The 19,716-nt window shown below is 36.9% G+C and overlaps 1 protein-coding gene across 5 annotated transcripts in view; it reads left to right on the top strand.

Moving 5' to 3' along the window:
• The window catches only part of FLNB (filamin B), an 81,487-nt gene extending 61,962 nt beyond the window's left edge, over nucleotides 1-19,525 (top strand). For 2 of the 5 annotated variants that reach the window (XM_039348092.1, XM_039348090.1), the window contains 19 exons: nucleotides 1,077-1,266; nucleotides 2,000-2,247; nucleotides 3,955-4,032; nucleotides 4,540-4,642; nucleotides 5,316-5,456; nucleotides 6,923-7,051; nucleotides 7,748-7,921; nucleotides 8,265-8,423; nucleotides 8,674-8,877; nucleotides 9,373-9,525; nucleotides 9,906-10,028; nucleotides 11,341-11,607; nucleotides 11,865-12,002; nucleotides 12,096-12,211; nucleotides 14,520-14,652; nucleotides 16,524-16,700; nucleotides 16,929-17,147; nucleotides 17,412-17,615; nucleotides 17,963-18,150. In XM_039348092.1, the coding sequence (XP_039204026.1) occupies nucleotides 1,077-1,266; nucleotides 2,000-2,247; nucleotides 3,955-4,032; nucleotides 4,540-4,642; nucleotides 5,316-5,456; nucleotides 6,923-7,051; nucleotides 7,748-7,921; nucleotides 8,265-8,423; nucleotides 8,674-8,877; nucleotides 9,373-9,525; nucleotides 9,906-10,028; nucleotides 11,341-11,607; nucleotides 11,865-12,002; nucleotides 12,096-12,211; nucleotides 14,520-14,652; nucleotides 16,524-16,700; nucleotides 16,929-17,147; nucleotides 17,412-17,615; nucleotides 17,963-18,150 (3,144 nt within the window). Of the gene's footprint in view, nucleotides 1-1,076; nucleotides 1,267-1,999; nucleotides 2,248-3,954; nucleotides 4,033-4,539; nucleotides 4,643-5,315; nucleotides 5,457-6,922; nucleotides 7,052-7,747; nucleotides 7,922-8,264; nucleotides 8,424-8,673; nucleotides 8,878-9,372; nucleotides 9,526-9,905; nucleotides 10,029-11,340; nucleotides 11,608-11,864; nucleotides 12,003-12,095; nucleotides 12,212-14,519; nucleotides 14,653-16,523; nucleotides 16,701-16,928; nucleotides 17,148-17,411; nucleotides 17,616-17,962 lie in introns of all 5 variants that reach the window. The other 3 variants (XM_039348093.1, XM_039348091.1, XM_039348089.1) reach the window with 2 other exon arrangements.
• Nucleotides 19,526-19,716: the final 191 nt, after the last annotated feature.

The following is a 19,716-nucleotide window of genomic DNA, read 5'->3' as shown; positions in this document are numbered from 1 at the left end:
TGTTGGCTAGCCCCTAGAATGATTAAAGTTATATGTTTCACAACAAAAATAGAAGCAGAAGATTCATGAAGAAGTATACAATGTGATCATCTGTATTATGAAAAAAATGATATTTTTTTTTAGAATTGGAGGGGAATCTCAAGGATTTCTGACTTCGCACAGTGCTCCATTTAAAAAAATTTCCAATAATACTAGAATACAGTGCAAGTAATCTTCGACTTATAGCCATTTGTTTAGTGACCGTTCGAAGTTACAACAGTATTGAAAAAGTGACCTATGATTGGTCCTCACACAATCGTTCTAGCATCCCACAGTCACATGGTTAAAATTTGGGTGGTTGGCAACTATTGCATATTTATGATGGTTGCAGTAACCTCCTCACCTGGTCCTGATGAACAAAATCAATGGCAGAAGCCAGATGTGCTTAACAGTCGCTTGGTTCGCTTAACAAATGCTACAATTTGCTTAAAAGTCATGACAAAAAAAGTTCTAAAATCAGACATGACTCACTTAACAACTGCCTTGCTTAGTAATGGAAATTCTGACCCCAGTTGTGGTTGAAAGTCAAGGACTACCGGTATTTGCCAATAATCTTTGTTTAAGAATACTGTTCAATAACATCTTAAGAGGGTGTGAAGTTGTGATTGCATATAGAATAACTGAGTTAATTTACTTCCCGTTGCTGCTTCTGGTGAAATATAGATTTATGAAGTGTGGTAATTAGTAGTACCAGCTATTTACACAGTGAGTGGAAATCTAAAGCTATTGAAATTTCAAGTTTCTTGTATCATCAAGAAAACATGCATGCTTACTTTCAAAAGAACATTATCTGAAGGGTTTTTCAGTCATTGGATGCAATGTTAACAGGAGCTAACATCCTGTATTTCTGTGGTGTGCCAAAACAGTTATTTTTGTCCTGAAGCAACCATTTTAAATAAAACAAGTATATTAAGAATGTAGTCAACCTAAGCACTGAAGCAAGTCTGAATTCTTCCTCCATTCATACACCTTACACTTGTCTCTTGTTTGTGATAAAGCTTGGCTATTTTAATGATGGCTTCATGTCTGGCATTCAGGATCAAGAAGGCAAACCAAAGAGGGCAGATATTCATGACAACCAAGATGGCACATATGCAGTAACATATATCCCTGATAAGACTGGTCGTTATTCTATTGGCATTAAATACGGTGAGGATGATATACCTCTTTCTCCGTATCGAGTTCGTGTATCCCCAGCAGGAGATGCAAGCAAATGTCTAGCAACAGGTAAGTCCTTACTTTGATTTTACAATTAGTGGTCTGCTAGATATTGAAGGTGGATATATGGAAGATGCTGGAAATTTGATTAAAGAAGTGTCTTAATTTTACAATTTTGCCATAATTCTTAAGTAAAGCAATTTGTTGAACAAATGTTACTGGTTTCTTGTCTCCCCTTAGGTCTATTTAGAAATTAATAAGCTTATTCAAATTCAAACACTGAAAGAAAGGTAGTTGTCCCAAGAGATATGCCAGCTTGCTTTAAACAATTAGTAATGAAACATTAGCAATAGAAGATATGGCACTGCGAACTTCTTGACTGTTTCAAGGTGCTAACATGGCCCAATAAAGTCCAGGAGAAGAGAAATTAATACAAGATTTATATTGCAAAAATACCCTTTCCTTTGAAGTTCTTATGGAAAGTGATAAATTCTATAGGCTGTGAGAAAATAGTGCCAGTATCCTGCAGCATATGCATGCAAGAGACCTCTCTAACACAATCCTAATTATGAATGCTAAGTAATGAAATGAAAAAAAAATGCAGATTAATTTCTGTCACGTACTGCATTCTACAAAACAGTAAACAAGATTGCTTGTTTTTAAAGGCTTTATGGTATCATTGTTACCTGAATTAGGATTTTGGTTGAATTGGATTTTTTTTTTAGTGATGCATATATCCAAGTGAAAATTGCATAGTCATTTTGTGACAGTATGTGAAATCCTCATATCAAATGTCTTTCAGGCCCTGGCATTGCAGCAAAAGTGAAGACTGCTGAAGAAGTGGGCTTTGTAGTGGATGCTAAATCTGCAGGCAAGGGTAAAGTCACATGTATGATCCTGACACCAGATGGTACAGAAACTGAAGCAGAAGTCATTGAAAATGAAGATGGAACATATGACATCTATTATACAGCTACTAAACCAGGAACCTATGTGATTTATGTCCGCTTTGGTGGAGTGGATATTCCTAATAGTCCCTTCACTGTCATGGTAGGAGGACCAGCTGCTTAATAATATTTTCTTAGTGGACATAAATAGAGATGCAGATTGAGGAACGATGTTAGTTAGGCAGTTTGGCACATGCTATTAGCTTATAGGCCAAATTAGTTTTACAGTTCTATAAAAGTTCCCAAATCTTAACTGCAAATAGTGTTTATATCTGCATATTTTACACCTGTAATTCATGGCATCTGTTGGTTTAATTCTAAATAATATATTTCCAAAATAGTTGTATTATGGAATTAAACATACAGTATCCAGCAATGAAAGTGAACCTTAGAACCTTAGTGTAAGTGTTTTTGTGATCATAAATTATACTGTTATAATTTTTTAAATGTTAGGAGGGGCTGAACTGCAGGGATATAATGCCCTTTATCTCTTTACTGTGCATGCTTTCTCCCCTGTCATTTCAGCCAATCACAGATTGTGCTATTTGTAAGAGTTCCGTTCAACCTATTGTCCAGTGAGGTTTGACTGTGTGGAGATGACAGTATATGTAAAATATGGTGACTAAGGACAAGGTCAAGTTTGGTTATACAATAGTCCCCCACAACAGTTCAGGGGATACATTTTAATGTTCATCTAATGTATTTCAAAAAGTAATTATAAATATACATTTATTTATTTATTTATTTATTTATTTATTTATACATACATTTTTGAAATACATTAGCATTTGCATTTTTAAAGCTGTTATAGAAAGTCCTAAAATTCCATTCAACAAATACTTAAGGGAGGGGGACATTTTGAGGAGAAGATGCAAAAAAGGCACTCATCTTTCCCCAGCAATCTTCTTCTAAAAGCCTTCACAACTACCACCAGTTTGCATCTTCATGTATTTTTTTACCAACTGAAAAGCCATATTGTCTCTTTTTGAAAACCAATTTGGTTTGGGGCTACCACTCATTCTTAATAACTTGAGTACAATTGAACGCAAAGTGATAGATTTTATATCATAGAGCTCTGAACTGTGGAAATTGAAAAGCAAATCATAAAAGAGGTTTTGGATAAACTTCTTACCATGAATGCTATTTAAGGATTCCTTTCTGACCCATCTTCATTCCATATCTTAAAGAGATAGGAAGAGATGTTCCAATTGGTTCTTACTTATCTGTGTGATTTTCCTGAATTGGCTTTTTAAAATTGGTGGCCATAGAATAAAATATTGCCATTTAAAGTGGCTGTTTCTCCCTCTTATTCCCTTTAGTGCAGTGGTTCTCAACCTGTGGGTCGGGACCCCATTTGGGGTCAAATGACCATTTCACGGGGGTCGCCAAACCACGCTGTCCGCCATTTTTTCCCTTTTCCCTAGCTGTCCTACTCTCTCTTATTGGTGGCCACACCCACTTGGGGGTCACCACAACATGGGGAACTGTATTATGGGGTCACGGCATTAGAAAGGTTGAGAACCACTGCTTTAGTGTCTTAATATTCAGTTACCTATCTGCTCCCTAAGTTAATGGGTTTGTTAAAGAAAATATCAACTGCTATTGGGAAAATGGACAAAACTGGAGAAAGCACAAAGAAATTTGAGATTGGCTTGCTGGGAACTACCATGCAACTCTTGTTTTGGGCTAGGCGATAACATTCCTGTTCTGTAATATGCTTCTTTCCCACTCTATGTTTTTGGTATTTTTATGCTTTGTGCGAAGAAATAGGGGTTCATTTTTGTAAACTGTACTTTTTGCCACTAACTAGGCCACAGATGCAGATGAAGTTGCAGTATTGTCTCAGGAGCCACTAAATGCAGCCTGTCCCCCTGGATTCCATCCCTGGGTACACAATTTTACAATTTTTTCCATGTTCCATTCAAGAAATGACAGCCTGCCTTTCTCTTGGGATTGCTTAAGCTTGCTTTTGTGTCATATCTTAGCGGTGGTCCAAGTGCTACTTTGGAGGAAGCCAAATTTGATTCAGAAATTTCTATTCATTACTGTGCTAATGACTTTTTGAGCAACTTTTAACATCACAATCATTTCAAGGCTCCTAAGGTACTCTAACCTTATAAAACTGCACATCAGTTTCCTTCTAGCCATATGAAAGCAGATAGCTTTATATTCTGGTGTCTTCTTAAACAAATTAACTTTCCTCTAGGCCGTGACAAATTGTTGTTCTTTCAGATGGAACTCTCCTTGTATGTGCAATGTCTTGCAACTTCATTGTGCCATTTATATGTTCTAAATATCTTTGTGATTCAGTGGTGTCTTCATTCTGGAAGCAGCAGTCTAAAAAAATTAGCCCAACAACTGCACAGATAAAATTAACATTTTTTTTCTTCTTTAGGTCACAGAGGAACCATATGTACCTGACGGTGGTATGAATGGTGTAGGCTTTAAGCCCTTTGATGTGGTCATTCCTTTTGCAGTAAGAAAAGGGGAAATTACTGGTAAATAGTTTACTGCATTCAAATTGTAGTTCACCCAGCTTGCTAGCATCATTCAAAATTCTTTGCTCTGTGAGAGAGTTTTCATGTATCTGAAGTATAGACCTAATTTCATAAAATTTGCAGTCTAATTTGCTTACTATATAATCCTAAAGGGGATGATGGAGAATGAATCCTATTAAAATAGCTGTTCTTAGTTTTGCACAGTGCACCATTCATACTTAGTTGCTTTCATTGGTACAGGGCATTTTTCTATCCTCGTGATAAAATGTTGCTATCCAGAATTCCTGGATGGCTCCAGGTTGGGGAATTATAGTCCAGAACATCAACTCCAGATTGAATTCTTTAAGTCTATCAGATTTGGACATATCGTATACATTCAAAGCATAATTTTCAAATTGTGAGGCAACTATAATAGATCCTCTTCTCCTCGAATATTTTTTAAAACTCTTAAACAGTTTAAGTTGTTACTAGTTATACTCTAGTATATGATATGAAAATAATACATCTCCAAGGTCTCTGATAACATCAAGGTAGAAATGGGAGCCAGGAATAGTCCAGTTGTCTTCTTCCTTAGATAATTTACAAAGTAGCCCCTTGATATTGTACAGGCTTGAGTATGAAAATGCTTGGATGGCTTTTTTCTGTAAATATAATGTAATCTTATTGTTTTTAGGGGAAGTCTACATGCCTTCAGGAAAGACTGCAACACCAGAAATTGTGGATAATAAGGATGGCACAGTTACAGTTAGATACGCTCCTGTTGAGGTTGGGTTACATGAAATGCATATCAAATACATGGGTAACCATATTCCAGGTAAGTACCAATTAATTTTAATTAACATTATATTGCATTGCAAAAAAACTGAGTGAATGGGAATTGTAATTATACATAATACTCTAGATGTTGATAACTTCAGCCTTGTAAATGGCTGCAGTCTTGATTTGCACTATGCATCATAAAATGAGAAACATTGGGTTAAAGAATCAAGAATTCTTACTGAATGTGTGCCAGATTTAAAAAAGCTTTGGCTTTGTTAAGTGAAATTTGTTGCTATTTCCCTATGGTCAGTTGAAACATATAATTTTAGGGGGATAAAGATTAAGAGCTATATAAAAAGCTTGTGTAAAATATTAGGCCTTCTTTCCTTAAATTACAGTTTGCTCTCTTTTGCACACTATAAATAGCAGAAATTGATTTTCAAGTAAATTATTATGAATCACCATAGATTTGACTGCTTGTAACATATTGCTGGTTTGCGTAAATTATTTAAAAATACGTATTGTATGAAAATCCTTGGCTCTGCTCCCTTAATATTGTACACAGGAGAAAAATTTAGTAGCTGGAATATATTTAGAATAGAATAGAGATGGAAGGTCTTGGAGGTCTTCTTGTCCAGCCCCCTGCTCGAGCACGAGAACCTATACCAAAATTTAGACAAGTGACTGTCTAGTGACATATAACAATGTATCTTCATACAGTCTGTTCTGAACTGTAGTGCTTCAGTTGCTTTAGGGCATAATTTATGGTTTCTATCATTCTAGTTATTTTACCACTTTCTAATGTGTGGTGAAAAGAGTATTTAAGTTTCTCATCCTGATACTTTCATGGGGTATGGACAGATGGTGACTGTATGTTGGCTTATGCAAGTAAATGTCCAAAGTGTAGGCAGGGATAATGTTAAAAAAAATATTCTGGGCACATCCCGTTAAGATGGAGTTGATTAATTTAAAATGGACACGTTTATGCTTAGCTATGTTAGCCTTAAAGCCAGTGAGTAAAGCTAGGGATAGAAGCACCATTAAAGCTCAGCCACAAAAAACAGCCTTCATAGGGCTTCCACAATTTTAATGGTTTGGCTTTTTCTTGCATATGGCAACAGATATGACCCTGTAAGTAATAAAATCAGGACCTGTAGTTTGTTTGTTGATAGAAAACAACGGGACAAGAGGCTTATAGAAATACATGTATATCTTATCATTGGCCAGTGAAGGCAAACAAGTGATGTTATATTTTATTTTTGTTTATTTTTATCCCAACTTTTATTATTTTTATAATTAACTCAAGGCTGTAAACATACTTAATACTCTTTTCTCTTTCTATTTTCCCCACAACAACAATCCTGTGAGGTGAATTGGGCTGAGGGATCGAGAGTGAGTTTCTGGCCCTGAGCCCTTGTTGAGTGAAGAGCATTTATAATCCCTTTTGGAGAGGCAAAATAAGTAAAATCATTAAAATCTGTGAGACTGTGTGTACTGATGATAGACTTTTATCCTCTGCAGAGAGCCCTTTACAGTTCTATGTGAACTATCCAAATAGTGGAAATGTGACTGCTTATGGACCGGGTCTTGTCTATGGTGTAGCAAACAAGCCAGCAACCTTCACCATAGTCACAGAGGATGCTGGGGAAGGTAAGTATTAGCTTTTTAGCCTCAGTACACCAAAGATGAAGCAAATTCCATTTGAGTGTATTCTTTAATTTCCAAGTAAGCATTCATATGGGCTTCAATTGCTGACTTAGAGTTATAAAGATATTTTAACAGTGAACATGGGCATCATTCCTCATTTATTCCTCATTTCAGTATCTTATGCCACAACTAACAGGCATGCATTATGATAGTCTTATTTGCTTAAGCATAATATTTCTACAAGGGGCTTTACTACTTTGCAGGTATTACAATATTTTAAACTTAACTAAATATACTTATCCTCATATTTAAAGGTTAGCTTGAGAGTTTCTCATAGTCACTGAGTGAGCTTTGTGACTAAGTTTGGAACCTGTGGTTCAAACACAACACTGAAGAGGTAACAGTGATAATCTAGGGGAAATTATGCATGCTATTTTACAAAGTTAGTATTAGATGTTTGTAGAACATTGAGTTCATCTTTCCACTTCAGTCAGCTTGGCAAAAATTAATTCCCATAATTAAATATGATGATGAATTGATTGTGGAGATGTTTTAAAAGAAAACCATATTACTTGATCAGAAAATCTTCCAAGAAGGCCCCAAACATCTGAAAGTGCAAGTTACTCTTCATTATTTCAGCCAAAGTATTGGAAATATACATAGGACAATACTAGTAATGCTTTTCACCCAATGTGACAGGTGGCTTGGACTTGGCAATTGAGGGTCCTTCAAAAGCTGAGATCAGCTGCATTGATAACAAGGATGGCACTTGCACAGTCACTTACCTGCCAACACTTCCAGGAAACTACAGCATATTAGTGAAGTACAATGACAAACATATCCCAGGGAGCCCATTCGTTGCCAGAATCACAGGTATGAGAATATAAGGACTAGGTTTCTGATTCATATAGTGTGCTAGATTTATAACTACGCAGTTTAGTTTTAACACTTTAACACTTAAAATATGTAACATTTTCATAAATTTCAACAGAGCTTGAGATACCAGCAAAATGTGGAAGATTTTAGTCAAGCATTTACTATAAAAGCATTAGAAATTAATATGGAATATATCCACATTTTCAGTTTGACTGTTGTCTAATACAGTCCCATTTAGAGTTTCCATTTCTTCAACCATAAAGCTCCATCGAGGAACAACTGAACAAGAGTAGTCTTGTTTATGTATCTGCTGGTCCTAATCGGATTCTTCTTTCCTAAGATGACAGTAGGAGGCGATCCCAAGTTAAACTTGGCTCTGCTGCTGACTTCTTACTGGACATTAATGAGACTGATCTTAGCCTCTTGTCAGCCAGTATTAAAGCCCCATCTGGCAGAGATGAACCTTGTCTTCTGAAAAGACTGCCAAATAATCACATTGGTAAGTCCCTGATCTTCTAGGGAGGCTGTGTAATTTATGAAATTTTATGAAATTTTGAAATTTTTGTCAGAACCACAGTTAAAAGCTGATAAATAGCTTACATCTGCATCTCAAATTTATGAGTACTAATGCTGTTTGTAATATCAGACTCCTGCTGAGGGAGCGGGGGAGGGAAAAGCGGACAAGGCATTACTTTCTTTGTTTTGTGAGGTACAGAATTGAAACCTTGTTGCCATGCTTTATCTGGCAGGTATCTCATTCATCCCTCGAGAGGTGGGAGAACATTTGGTCAGCATAATGAAGAATGGAAGTCATGTGCCCAACAGTCCAGTGTCCATTATGGTGGTTCAGTCTGAGATCGGTGATGCAAGTAGAGCAAGAGTTTCTGGTCGTGGCTTGGTTGAAGGTCGCACTTTTGAAATGTGTGACTTCATTGTCGATACCAGAGATGCAGGTCAGTAATACAAAGCCTCTTTATTTGCATGGACGTCTTATGGCTTAACCTAGGAAACTGCCTATTCCTATACATGTAAGAAGCAGAAAGAAATACACTTGACAATTCAGTTGATTTGCCATTGTTTGAAACAATTTTGTTCAACTGTGCAGTAAGAAATAACATATGTGTTTCTATCACTGGACAGAATTAAAACTATGGTTTAACTCTTAATTTGAATTCTAAATTGTCAAGCTCAAAAAAATATAGAATTTCCTGAGACTGTGTACAGTCTCAAGGGTTCAATGGTGTGCAGTTTTGATAACTTAATATATTATTTTATATAACTCATAGCATTGTGCAATGCCACAAATCAAATATTTGGTGAACTCTGTCCATGAGCATGGCCTGACGGAAGAAACTTGTAATATCTTGATTTTTAAAGGATAAAATGTCCAGGAAATATTTGATAACTATTCATCATTATAGGCACTCACTCAATATCTTCTTTTCTAGGGTATGGTGGAATATCACTGGCAGTTGAAGGACCTAGCAAAGTGGATATCCAGACAGAAGATCTTGATGACGGAACATGCAGAGTGTCATACTTTCCAACTGTGCCTGGTGTTTACATAGTGTCAACTAAATTTGCTGATGAGCATATCCCAGGTAAGAATGAAGGGAAAGTTAGGTAAGTTAAGGCTAGTTGTTTTGGTAACTCACAGCTTTACCCTATTATATACCTAACAATAGTAGAGTACAAGAATACTGAAAACACTCGAAGGATTGATTATCTGGACGGTGAATTCTGTGCACTTTATAATCCTCTAGGTTATTTAAGCACTTTTCATTGCTGAACTGTTTAGTGGAAAAGGATGGCTTTCTTTGCAGTCATTATCAAACATTTCTGCTTCATGTTTATGATGTAATTATACATTGTACATAGACTTGTAACTAGTATCTTTCTGAAAATTCTTACCTACCTAAATTTTGGTATCTGCACTGTTGATAAGTGCAACTCAGTGTGATCTTGTATATTTTAATTAAAGGCAGCCCATTTACTGTGAAAATAAGTGGTGAAGGCAGGGTCAAGGAAAGCATCACACGTACCAGGCGAGCTCCCTCTGTGGCTACTGTTGGAAGTTTGTGTGATCTTAACTTAAAAATTCCAGGTAAGCTTTGTCCTTTAATAAACATTTAAATAAATAATGCCTAGAAAATGGTGATAGTTAAATAAAGTGGACTATTAACATTCGTTAGCTGATTCTGTTCTACTGTGTTTGTTTGAACAGAAACAACTGGAGTTCTCTCAACAGTTAGAAAAGAACTCACAATAGAGATTGTTGCTGACCCAAAGATATTCCATTAAGTCCCTTGGTTGAGAGTGGATTTGAACCTGGGTCTCCCCAGATTCAAGTCCAACATCAAAAGCACTGACTGTGCTCCATTCATAATTAATATTCTGTTTTGCATTCCCCATTTGTTTTTTGAGCAAAAGCATTAAGCGTTTGGCCTTTCAGATTTCATGCTTTGTATCTATTTTGGTATAGGTAGTCCTCGACTTACAATTGTACAGTTAACAATGGTTCAAACTTATGACAGCCTTGGAAGCAATGTTTTATATCCTATAAAGCTCTTCTGGCCATTGCAAAATGTGCCACCTCCATGGCTATGTGATTACGAGTCTGAGTGCTTGACAACCTGTTCTCAATTACGACGGCCCTGAGGTCATGTGATTGCCATTTGCCGTCTTTTCTGCAAAGTCAGTGGGGAAGCAAGTATGGAAGATGTCAGGCTGCTGCTACTTGCTGAGGGGATCCTTGTTTCTTGGGGCTGGCCTCTTCTGAAGATTCTGAGCTCTGTTCCTGCGCTCCACTGAAGGAATTGCCTTCCATGCATGGAGAGGAACTGAAATTCTTCAGCAGACCTCTCTTTCAGCCGACCCTCAGAGATAGCAGAGAGACAAAATCCAAGCAGAGAGACTTTGCAGTAAAGCAAGGAGCACCGGGTGCCTCAGGCAGGTGGAGGAGGCCCACACAATCTGCGCACAAGACTCTCTTCACTCATGGGCTGAAAATCCTATTTGGATATCAGCAGGAAAGATTTTTAATTCTTGAGTATAACCTCTCAGTTTCTCCTCCCCCCACCAAGGTACCCCACACTCCTTACTTTGTACTCCATCCACTTAACAACCTGCCAGATTGCTGGAGTGCCAGAGTTGTGGTCTTTGAGTGAAGCATTCATGAGGGCAGACTCATTTAATAACTGCTTTACTCAAAAACTGAGATTCTGATCCCAGTTGTGGTCGTACATCAAGGACTACCTGTATCTATTTCCTTCCTTCCTTCATCCTTACAAGTATGCTGATTGTAGTTATGGGAGAAGGGAATCACTCCGGATCACATGCCTGGCAAAATAGCTGTCTATATGGAATTTGACAGGCTACAGTATTCCAGTGTCATTTGCTTTATTTTTTCCCCTAAGAAATTGATATAGGTGATATGTCATCCCAAGTAACCAGCCCATCCGGAAGGATTACTGATGCAGAAATAGTGGAGCATGACAAAAACACATACTGTGTCCGCTTTGTGCCACAAGAAATGGGTGTCCACACTGTGGCTGTGAAATACAGAGGGCAGCATGTGCCTGGCAGTCCATTCCAGTTTACAGTTGGGCCTCTTGGTGAAGGAGGAGCCAATAAAGTCAGAGCTAGTGGTCCAGGACTTGAAAGAGCAGAGGCTGGCATCCCAGGTAAGACCGTTACTGCTTTATTCCAAGCTTCTCAATTCCTTTTACTGGCCTGAGCATCTTTTTTGAGATGTATTTATGATTGTATTCTTAGAACAGGATGATTAATTGTTGACTGGATATGAATCTTTCCACACAACTGCTTCTGCTGGAATATATTTTGGGATAACACCACTCTGGCAACAAATGCCAGTACTACAAGAAAAGGATGGGGGGGGGGAGTCACGTGTCTGCCTCTAATTGGTTTCTTTTGTTAACAGCTGAGTTTAACATATGGACAAGAGAAGCCGGAGCTGGTGGTCTCTCCATTTCAGTGGAAGGGCCAAGTAAGGCAGAAATTGCTTTTGAAGACCACAAAGATGGATCTTGTGGTGTGTCCTATACTGCTCAAGAGCCTGGTATGAGATTTAAGTGTGATGGAATAACATTATAACTTGGAAACAGGTTGTTTGCTTTTCTAGTTTGCTTAATGAAGTTCTTGTGTCTTTCAGGTAACTATGAGGTGTCCATCAAATTTAATGATGAGCAAATTCCTGAAAGCCCGTACCTGGTTCCTGTGATAGCACCCTCCGATGATGCTCGTAGGCTTACTGTTATGAGCCTTCAGGTGAGACACAAGGAAATATCCCTGTAATTTACCACAAGCTGATTTCATCCTTGTTCTCAGTGCTCCTACCCTTTCTAGTGTTGCTTCTTTGGAGAAAATCTTTCTGCCTGGAGAAAATAGAGTTTTTAGTTAAGAAACAGTGTTGAGCAGAACATAGCTTGATCTCCTTAGTGGATTAAGCTTTATATACATTGCTATTTACATTATTTTGCCAGAAGACATTTTAGTGTAGGGTACCATAAGTGGAGAGTAATACTTGGCAGCAAGCAAGAAGACTACATGAGTAAATCTACCATTACAGAGTAGTGTAAACTAATGATAAGTATGTTTTGAGAATGCAAATGGTTGAGCAAGTAAGGCTCTAGAATGATTATAAAGCAGTAATTCACACTAGCGGGATCATAAATCCTAGAAATTCATGGTTCAAATAGTTACCCAACCTTAGCCAGAGGAAGAGTGGATTCCAGCTGTTATACAGTCAATCAAATGGCCTGAGAGAGACCACATAGACCCCTGAGTCCACTTTCGTAAGTTTAAGATGAAAGAAACACAGAAGATTTTACATTAACGTTTGACCAGCTACCATGAATAAATTATTGCTGCGCTTTGAAGTAACTACGTTATGTTAAGTGACACAAGCTTGTATTTAGTTAAACTAGGTATTGCTCGAGTAAACTGCCTTGCAAATGTGTGCATTGATGCAGGTTTCTAGCTAAATCACACTAAAAATACTACAAGGATGTGAATTAGCTGCTATGGTATTGATGTTTTTCTTGTGTTTCATTTAAAGACTCCTGACAGAATGTGCATGTCAGCTGATTAAAACCCTAAAGAGGGAAATAAAACTAATGGGAAGGCAGGGGCAGTGAAACAAGAAATTGTCTTATAGAGGAGTCTTTTGTATTTTGAACAGCTCTTGATTCACTTTTAATGCCTTACATGTAGGTTTGCTCAATAACCATTTATTTCTCTCTTGAGGGTAAAGCTGAAAATGAAATCTCAAGTAAGCTATGAACTGAGAACAGAGCATTGCAGTTTAAAACCATGGTGAAGTATCTAGACTTTCCTAGAGTCTAAGGCAAAAGTGGCCATGCAGATGTATGTAGTGATAAGTGTTGCCCAACAGATACAGATTTACATTTTCTTTTAGTTCCTTTTTCATAGTTCCAGGGATCCTCAAATACTGCATCTGTTCCCATGGTGGAAAGCATGATTTCCATGAAGAGAAAGCTGCAAGTATCATATTCAACGATTATCTCATGCTGCTAATGGCAATAGGTTAATTATATGTTAATTATATGTCAACAAATGTTAACATATAATATATAATTAACATACTGACAGTATGCTAATTATATGTTAACAAATGTTAATAATATATAAACAATATGTTTACAAAATTGAGACAATAAAAAAGCAAAGAAGGAAACAAAAAGACCAGAACGTATCCCCAGCAGCCAAAACTCAGATAAGCAGAAAACAATACCCTAATCAAAGAGACCCAGGGGAAGAACCACACTCACACCAATACTGGTAGGGCAAGCTAATGTAAATAAACAAGGAGCAAACCCTACACTCAGTGGCATTGATGATGATACTTAGTTTGGTAATGAAATGTCTGCAAGCAAAAAAACCAAACTCCGCACCAAGGATTCTACAATATATTAATTGGCAAACGACACTATGGAAACTCAGATTTCTCACAGAAAACTAAATATTTCAGGAATTAAATTGCTGATTGCACCACTATTGTGGAACAATTAGATGTCTGATATTAGTTTTTATGTCAGTATTCTAACTTCTAGATTTGCAGTGTCAATGTTCTGGCTAGTGTGTGTGGTTAAAATAATTTAGAATAACTCTGAACTATCTATCCATTATTATCTTTCTGTGTGGTCCTGTATTTTCTCTCAAGATTAGAATTAGCCCCTAAACAGATCTTATGTATTTATACTCAGAGGCACAGAGAGGACCTTACATGTTTCTGCCTAGTTATTTACTTCATGGAATAGTGAGTGACACTCCCTTAATTAAGTTACACAGGTAAGTAGTAAGCAGTCATGCCAGGGATATTCAAGTATTTTATGGAACACAGAGTTACGCTTAGAATAAAATTGATAAATTATCTGATATTTTTGAAAAATTCAGTACAATATAGTTTGAAGATAACCACGCTTTGTTTTTCCATTGCTTTTTAGGCAAACTGTCTCTTTATATCTAGAAGTTGCAAAGTATTAATATATATTATGCTATATTCTATGTTAACCAAATGACAATGTCTGTGGTGAATCTTGACTTGCATTCTCAGGAATCTGGATTAAAAATTAACCAGCCAGCAGCATTTGCTATCAGGCTTAATGGGGCAAAGGGCAAGATTGATGCTAAAGTGCACAGCCCCATTGGAGCAGTAGAAGAATGTCATGTTTCTGAGTTGGAGCCAGGTGAGAAACTGTACCCAAGGTCTCAAAAAAAAGTCAGCAATCTAGAACATAATAGCTAAATGTTATTAACCAACTTCTCTCTCTATCCATCCTAACTTACCAGAACGATGTGAATATGAAATTGGAAGAAAGAATAGTGTTTGCCATCTTAGCCTTTTTAGAGGAAAGGTGAAATATTACTCATTGGAATTTAATAAAAAAAGAAAATGCAAGACAGTATGCTGCTGCAGCATCTCAAGTGATCTCTCTTTTTATCCTGTTGTATTGTTGTTGCCTTTTAAAGATGTTCTAGCAATATCCTATTTGAAGAAGTTAGCCCCATCTTAAGTTAATTGAGGTTAATCCATTGTATAACTCTAAACATGTTTCCAGAATATTTGCCAGGTTAAATGACTGCTTTTCTAAGCAAGGACAATATTCTAATAGTTAGATGTATTCATTGTGGAATAAATGAATGTAATCTCTTTTACCTGTTCTCAGTGAGAGTCAGCTTTTACTGCCATTGGTGATTATATCTAGTCTCAAGAAAATAAACAGGTTGCAGTTAAGCAGTGAGAACAGATTTAATTGTGACAAGTCAAGTGTTCATAAATGCTAGTCAATTCAGCCATCTGAACTGATCTGGGCTAATTTCAAATCAACCAATGTTTTCAATACATGCATGCACAAAATTTAATGATTGATTTTCTGAGTCAGTTCAGATCAGTTTTGTAGACTCGTAATAAATTCTTCCTAAATGAATATCCCATTAGGAATCTTTTCTTATATAGGTAATCCTTGACTTACAACCATTCGTTTAGCAACTGTTCAAAGTTAGAAGGCCACTGAAAAAAGTGACTTATGACTGGTTTTCAGACTTATGACCATTGCAGCATCTCCATGGTCACACGGTCAAAATTCGGGTGATTGGCATCTGGGATGGACTTATAACACTTGCAGTGTCCTAGGGTCTTTCCAACTGGCTCCTGGCAAGCAAAGTCAATGGGGAAAGCCAGATTCACTTAAGGACTGCATGATTCATTCAGTAACTGCAGTGATTCGCTTAACAAATGTGGCAAAAAAAAAGTTTGGAAAATGGGGCAAAACTCACGACTGCCTTGCTTAACAATGGAAACTTTGAGCTCAGTTGTGGTCATAAGTCAAAGACTTACCTGCAATAGGCAGCAGGATTAACTTTGAGGAACAGAAAGAAGAGCCACTACCAAGACAACAATTAGATAAAAGAAACCTGAGTTGGGGTGCAATCTGAGAAAATTTCCCTCCCTAGTTCTCATGAAGTGCATTCAGACGCGCAAAGGTCTGTTACCATAACCTTATAATAAAAATAGTATTGGCCTGCATGACTTTGCTCATCTGATTTACTCTGAAAAGCTGAGAAAGATAGATCTCCCATTTCTGTTAGAATCCATATAACAAATTCAAGCTCACTACTCTCTTTAATAGATAGTTCCTAGATAATTCCCTTTGTTAGAAAATATTCACTCATCAGTAGCCACCAATGAAACAAAGTTATCCTTTAGGTCTATAAAAACATGGTTTTTTATGCATGCTTACTCAGGAGTAGATTTTATTGAATGTACTGATTCTTACTGGTACAAGTAGTCCTCAACTTGTGATTGCGGTCGATGAGTACCTGTCTTGTGTTTCAGCTTCCTGTGACCCTGAGCCAGCCTTCCCCAACCTGGGCTCCCGCCAGCTGAATTGGGATTTTAAGATCCCACCAGCATGGCTTTTGGAATTCATGAAGTCCCAATCTGAACTAATTGGGGGAGTGTACCAGGGTTGAGGATAAAAGAAAGTTTGGAATACTAAATATTTTTTCCCAGTACGACCTTCTGAACTAATTAATTATTTAATAATATATGTTACAGATAAATATGCTGTCCGATTCATTCCACGGGAAAATGGCATTCATTCAATAGACGTGAAGTTCAATGGGAGCCATGTTGTAGGCAGTCCTTTCAAAATTAGAGTGGGGGAGCCAGGTCTTGCAGATAGTCCAGCTCTTGTTACTGCCTATGGACCAGGCCTGGAGAATGGCACAACAGGTAATTCCTTCCTTTAGATTGTTTTTGATTTAAATTTAATATTTGGTTTTTGCCTGAATAAGATTATCTTTCATCTCATTTGCAAACACTCCCTTCTTGTTTTCAACTGGAATTGCAGTGCTGATTGAGAAAAAAGCAAATCTGCAGCAGGATGGTGGCTTATTGCTACATGAATTGTATGGGTCTGCACTTCACGTCCATGTCTTTTATTTGTACTTTGCTTTCCAGGATTACAATCTATGTTTACTATAGACACTACAAAAGCTGGTCCCGGTACTCTTGCTGTTACAATTGAGGGGCCATCAAAGGTGAAAATGGATTGCCAAGAAGCTCTGGAGGGCTACAATGTAATGTATACGCCGATGGCTCCAGGAAACTACTTGATTGGAATTAAATATGGAGGACCTAATCATATTGCTGGTAGTCCTTTCAGAGCAAAGGTGACAGGTAAGAATAATCACAATCATAATGGCTGGGTTCACATCATGACCAGGCTGTAATGGCAAACAAACCATAATGGTGAATTTGTAGCTTGTCATATTTATGGCTTAGCTCTGAGTGTGAATAAGCCCAAAGTATCTTGTATCAAAGTATGAGTGGAAGGATTGTAAAATGAAGAGGATGGCCAGTAGGATTGTAGACTTGATTCACAACTGTTTTTATATAGCTATGAATTCTTGTGCAGAACATAAACATCTTGTGTTTTTTTAGGTCAGCGACTGGTCAGCCCTGGCATCTCAAATGAAACATCGTCTCTTATGGTGGAATCTGTGACTAGGTCAACCACAGATACCTTCTACCGAGGCATTCCCAAGTCATCGTCTGATACAAGCAAAATTCTTGCTAGGGGTGCAGGGCTGTCTAGAGCCTTCGTGGGCCAGAAAAATTCTTTCTCTGTGGATTGCAGCAAAGCAGGTAATTTATTTTTGAAAGCATGAGCTCATTACTAATTTGACAGCTGTACCTGAGTTTTTAAGTTTGCTGAAAACTTTATAAATAAATGTTGATTATGTCTTCTTATGTCTCAGAGTGCCATTTGCTTGCTGGAAGTCAGACATTTGCTATACAGCACAGTGCTGAGGCCTATACGGTGATTGAGAAGTATTGATATTCCCCTTTAATACAGTAGTCACCAGGGTTGTAACCAATTTGGATTGGTTACTATGTCTCTGCAGAAATGAAATACTTACTGAAATTCTGTGATTTTCAGTGATGCTAGTACTGAATTCTGCTGTAACATTAACATCCTCTTTATGCTTTAGGTTCAAATATGCTGTTAGTTGGTGTCCATGGACCAACAACACCTTGTGAAGAAGTATCTGTGAAACACTTGGGAAATTACCAATACAATGTAACATATATTGTCAAGGAAAAAGGTGATTACCTACTAGCTGTGAAGTGGGGTGAAGAACACATTCCTGGAAGTCCTTTCCATGTTACTGTCCCATAAATTCCTCTTGCTTCTTCTCAAGGGAAACCTGCAATACTGTGAGCAGTTTTGTGACCAATGTACACAGATCATTTTTAATGAAACCCAAATTAAAATTGTTCTTTGCCTTAAGCATTTTTGATATGTTTTGTAAATTTATTGTCCGCTTTAGTTTGTACTGTTCTGAATCAAAACACAATCATGTAATAAATAAGGGCACTATAGTGGGGTTTTTTCTTTTGGTAGATTCTGGAATTTTCATGTTAAACTGGATTTTATTTTGGATAAATTGGTATCTTAAACTACTGACTTGCAATACTTTTTGTTTTTGAATTGGAAACATTTCACTTTGCTGTAGAATATCATGATGACTGCTATCAGTTAAAGTTCTTCTGTAAAGACATTAGATGAAAAACCCGGTACTTAATATGCCCTTACGTACTTGATATTCTTTTTCACAGCTAATAGTGAAAACTGAAATTAGTGTTATCTTTAAACACTAAAACAGTTTGCATAATGGTTGACTGTTTACAATTGGGGGAAATTGATGTTTTTTTCTTGAAGGAAACTATCTTAAACTATTTTGGAAGCCTTTATCACTGATGCTTTATGCAGGTTTGGTAATGAATGGTGTAACTGTGATTGCCTTGAGCAATAGAATGCCAAATTAAGTTGATATTCTAGCAAAGATGTACATTGAGAGGTGCTTGAAGCTGTGATTATACGCAATCACCGTTATTCCAGCTCTTTGTGTATACAATAATCTAAGCTGGATAATTTCCTTTGGCAATGCCTGTTAATGATGAGGTGAAAACTAATCTACGCAGTTGACTATTATGTGAAACTCTGAATATTTCTACTAATCAACAGTGCAAATTAAAATTGATTGAAATAATTTAGTTCAAGGAGTTCATGAACAAATCCTCTTAAGTGTTTTTTTTGGGGGGAGGGGGAATAAGAAAAGAATATGACCATTCTGGTTTTCAAAATGACAAAAAGTAAAAAAAAAATATCTTCCAAATATTGAACTAAATGGTTTTCAAAAGCCTCCCCCTTTAGCAGAGCTTTAAATGTGCTTGATGGATGAAGACACTTAATGGAAGTAATTTAGTCCTTTTCCTTCTGTTTAGCAAAAGATTTCTACTTGGTCAGCTTTATTTTTATAGTTTTATATCAATGCACTAAGTCTAAGCACAGCTTCTTGAAAAGGAAATGGAATAGCCAGATTTTTTTTTTAAAAAAAAACTGGACTGTGTGCCTTAATGTGAAATGCTCACTACATTGTAAACTATCAGAAAAGCAAAATAAACTGGAATAAATGTAATATTGTATCTCATAACTTATTAAAAACCCTGAATGTTTGCTTCAAGAAATAAAATGTGCATGTTAAACAACTGAGATGAGTTTCTGCAATAATTAGTTTTCCCTTTTAACTTAATGTCAAATGGATAATATGACTTAATCTGAAATTCCCGCAGGCAGCTTTCAATGGAAATTAAATAGCATAGAGGAGTCAGATGCTTGGCAAAGCAAATTAGTTTTAAGTAAGGAGCATAATTAGCAATATATGTAAAAGCAAAAACCACG

This window comes from Crotalus tigris, unplaced genomic scaffold (assembly GCF_016545835.1).
Source record: "Crotalus tigris isolate CLP2741 ecotype Arizona unplaced genomic scaffold, ASM1654583v1 scf7180000018122.1127207, whole genome shotgun sequence".
Taxonomy (NCBI): domain Eukaryota; kingdom Metazoa; phylum Chordata; class Lepidosauria; order Squamata; family Viperidae; genus Crotalus; species Crotalus tigris.
This window is presented reverse-complemented; position numbering and strand designations above follow the sequence as displayed.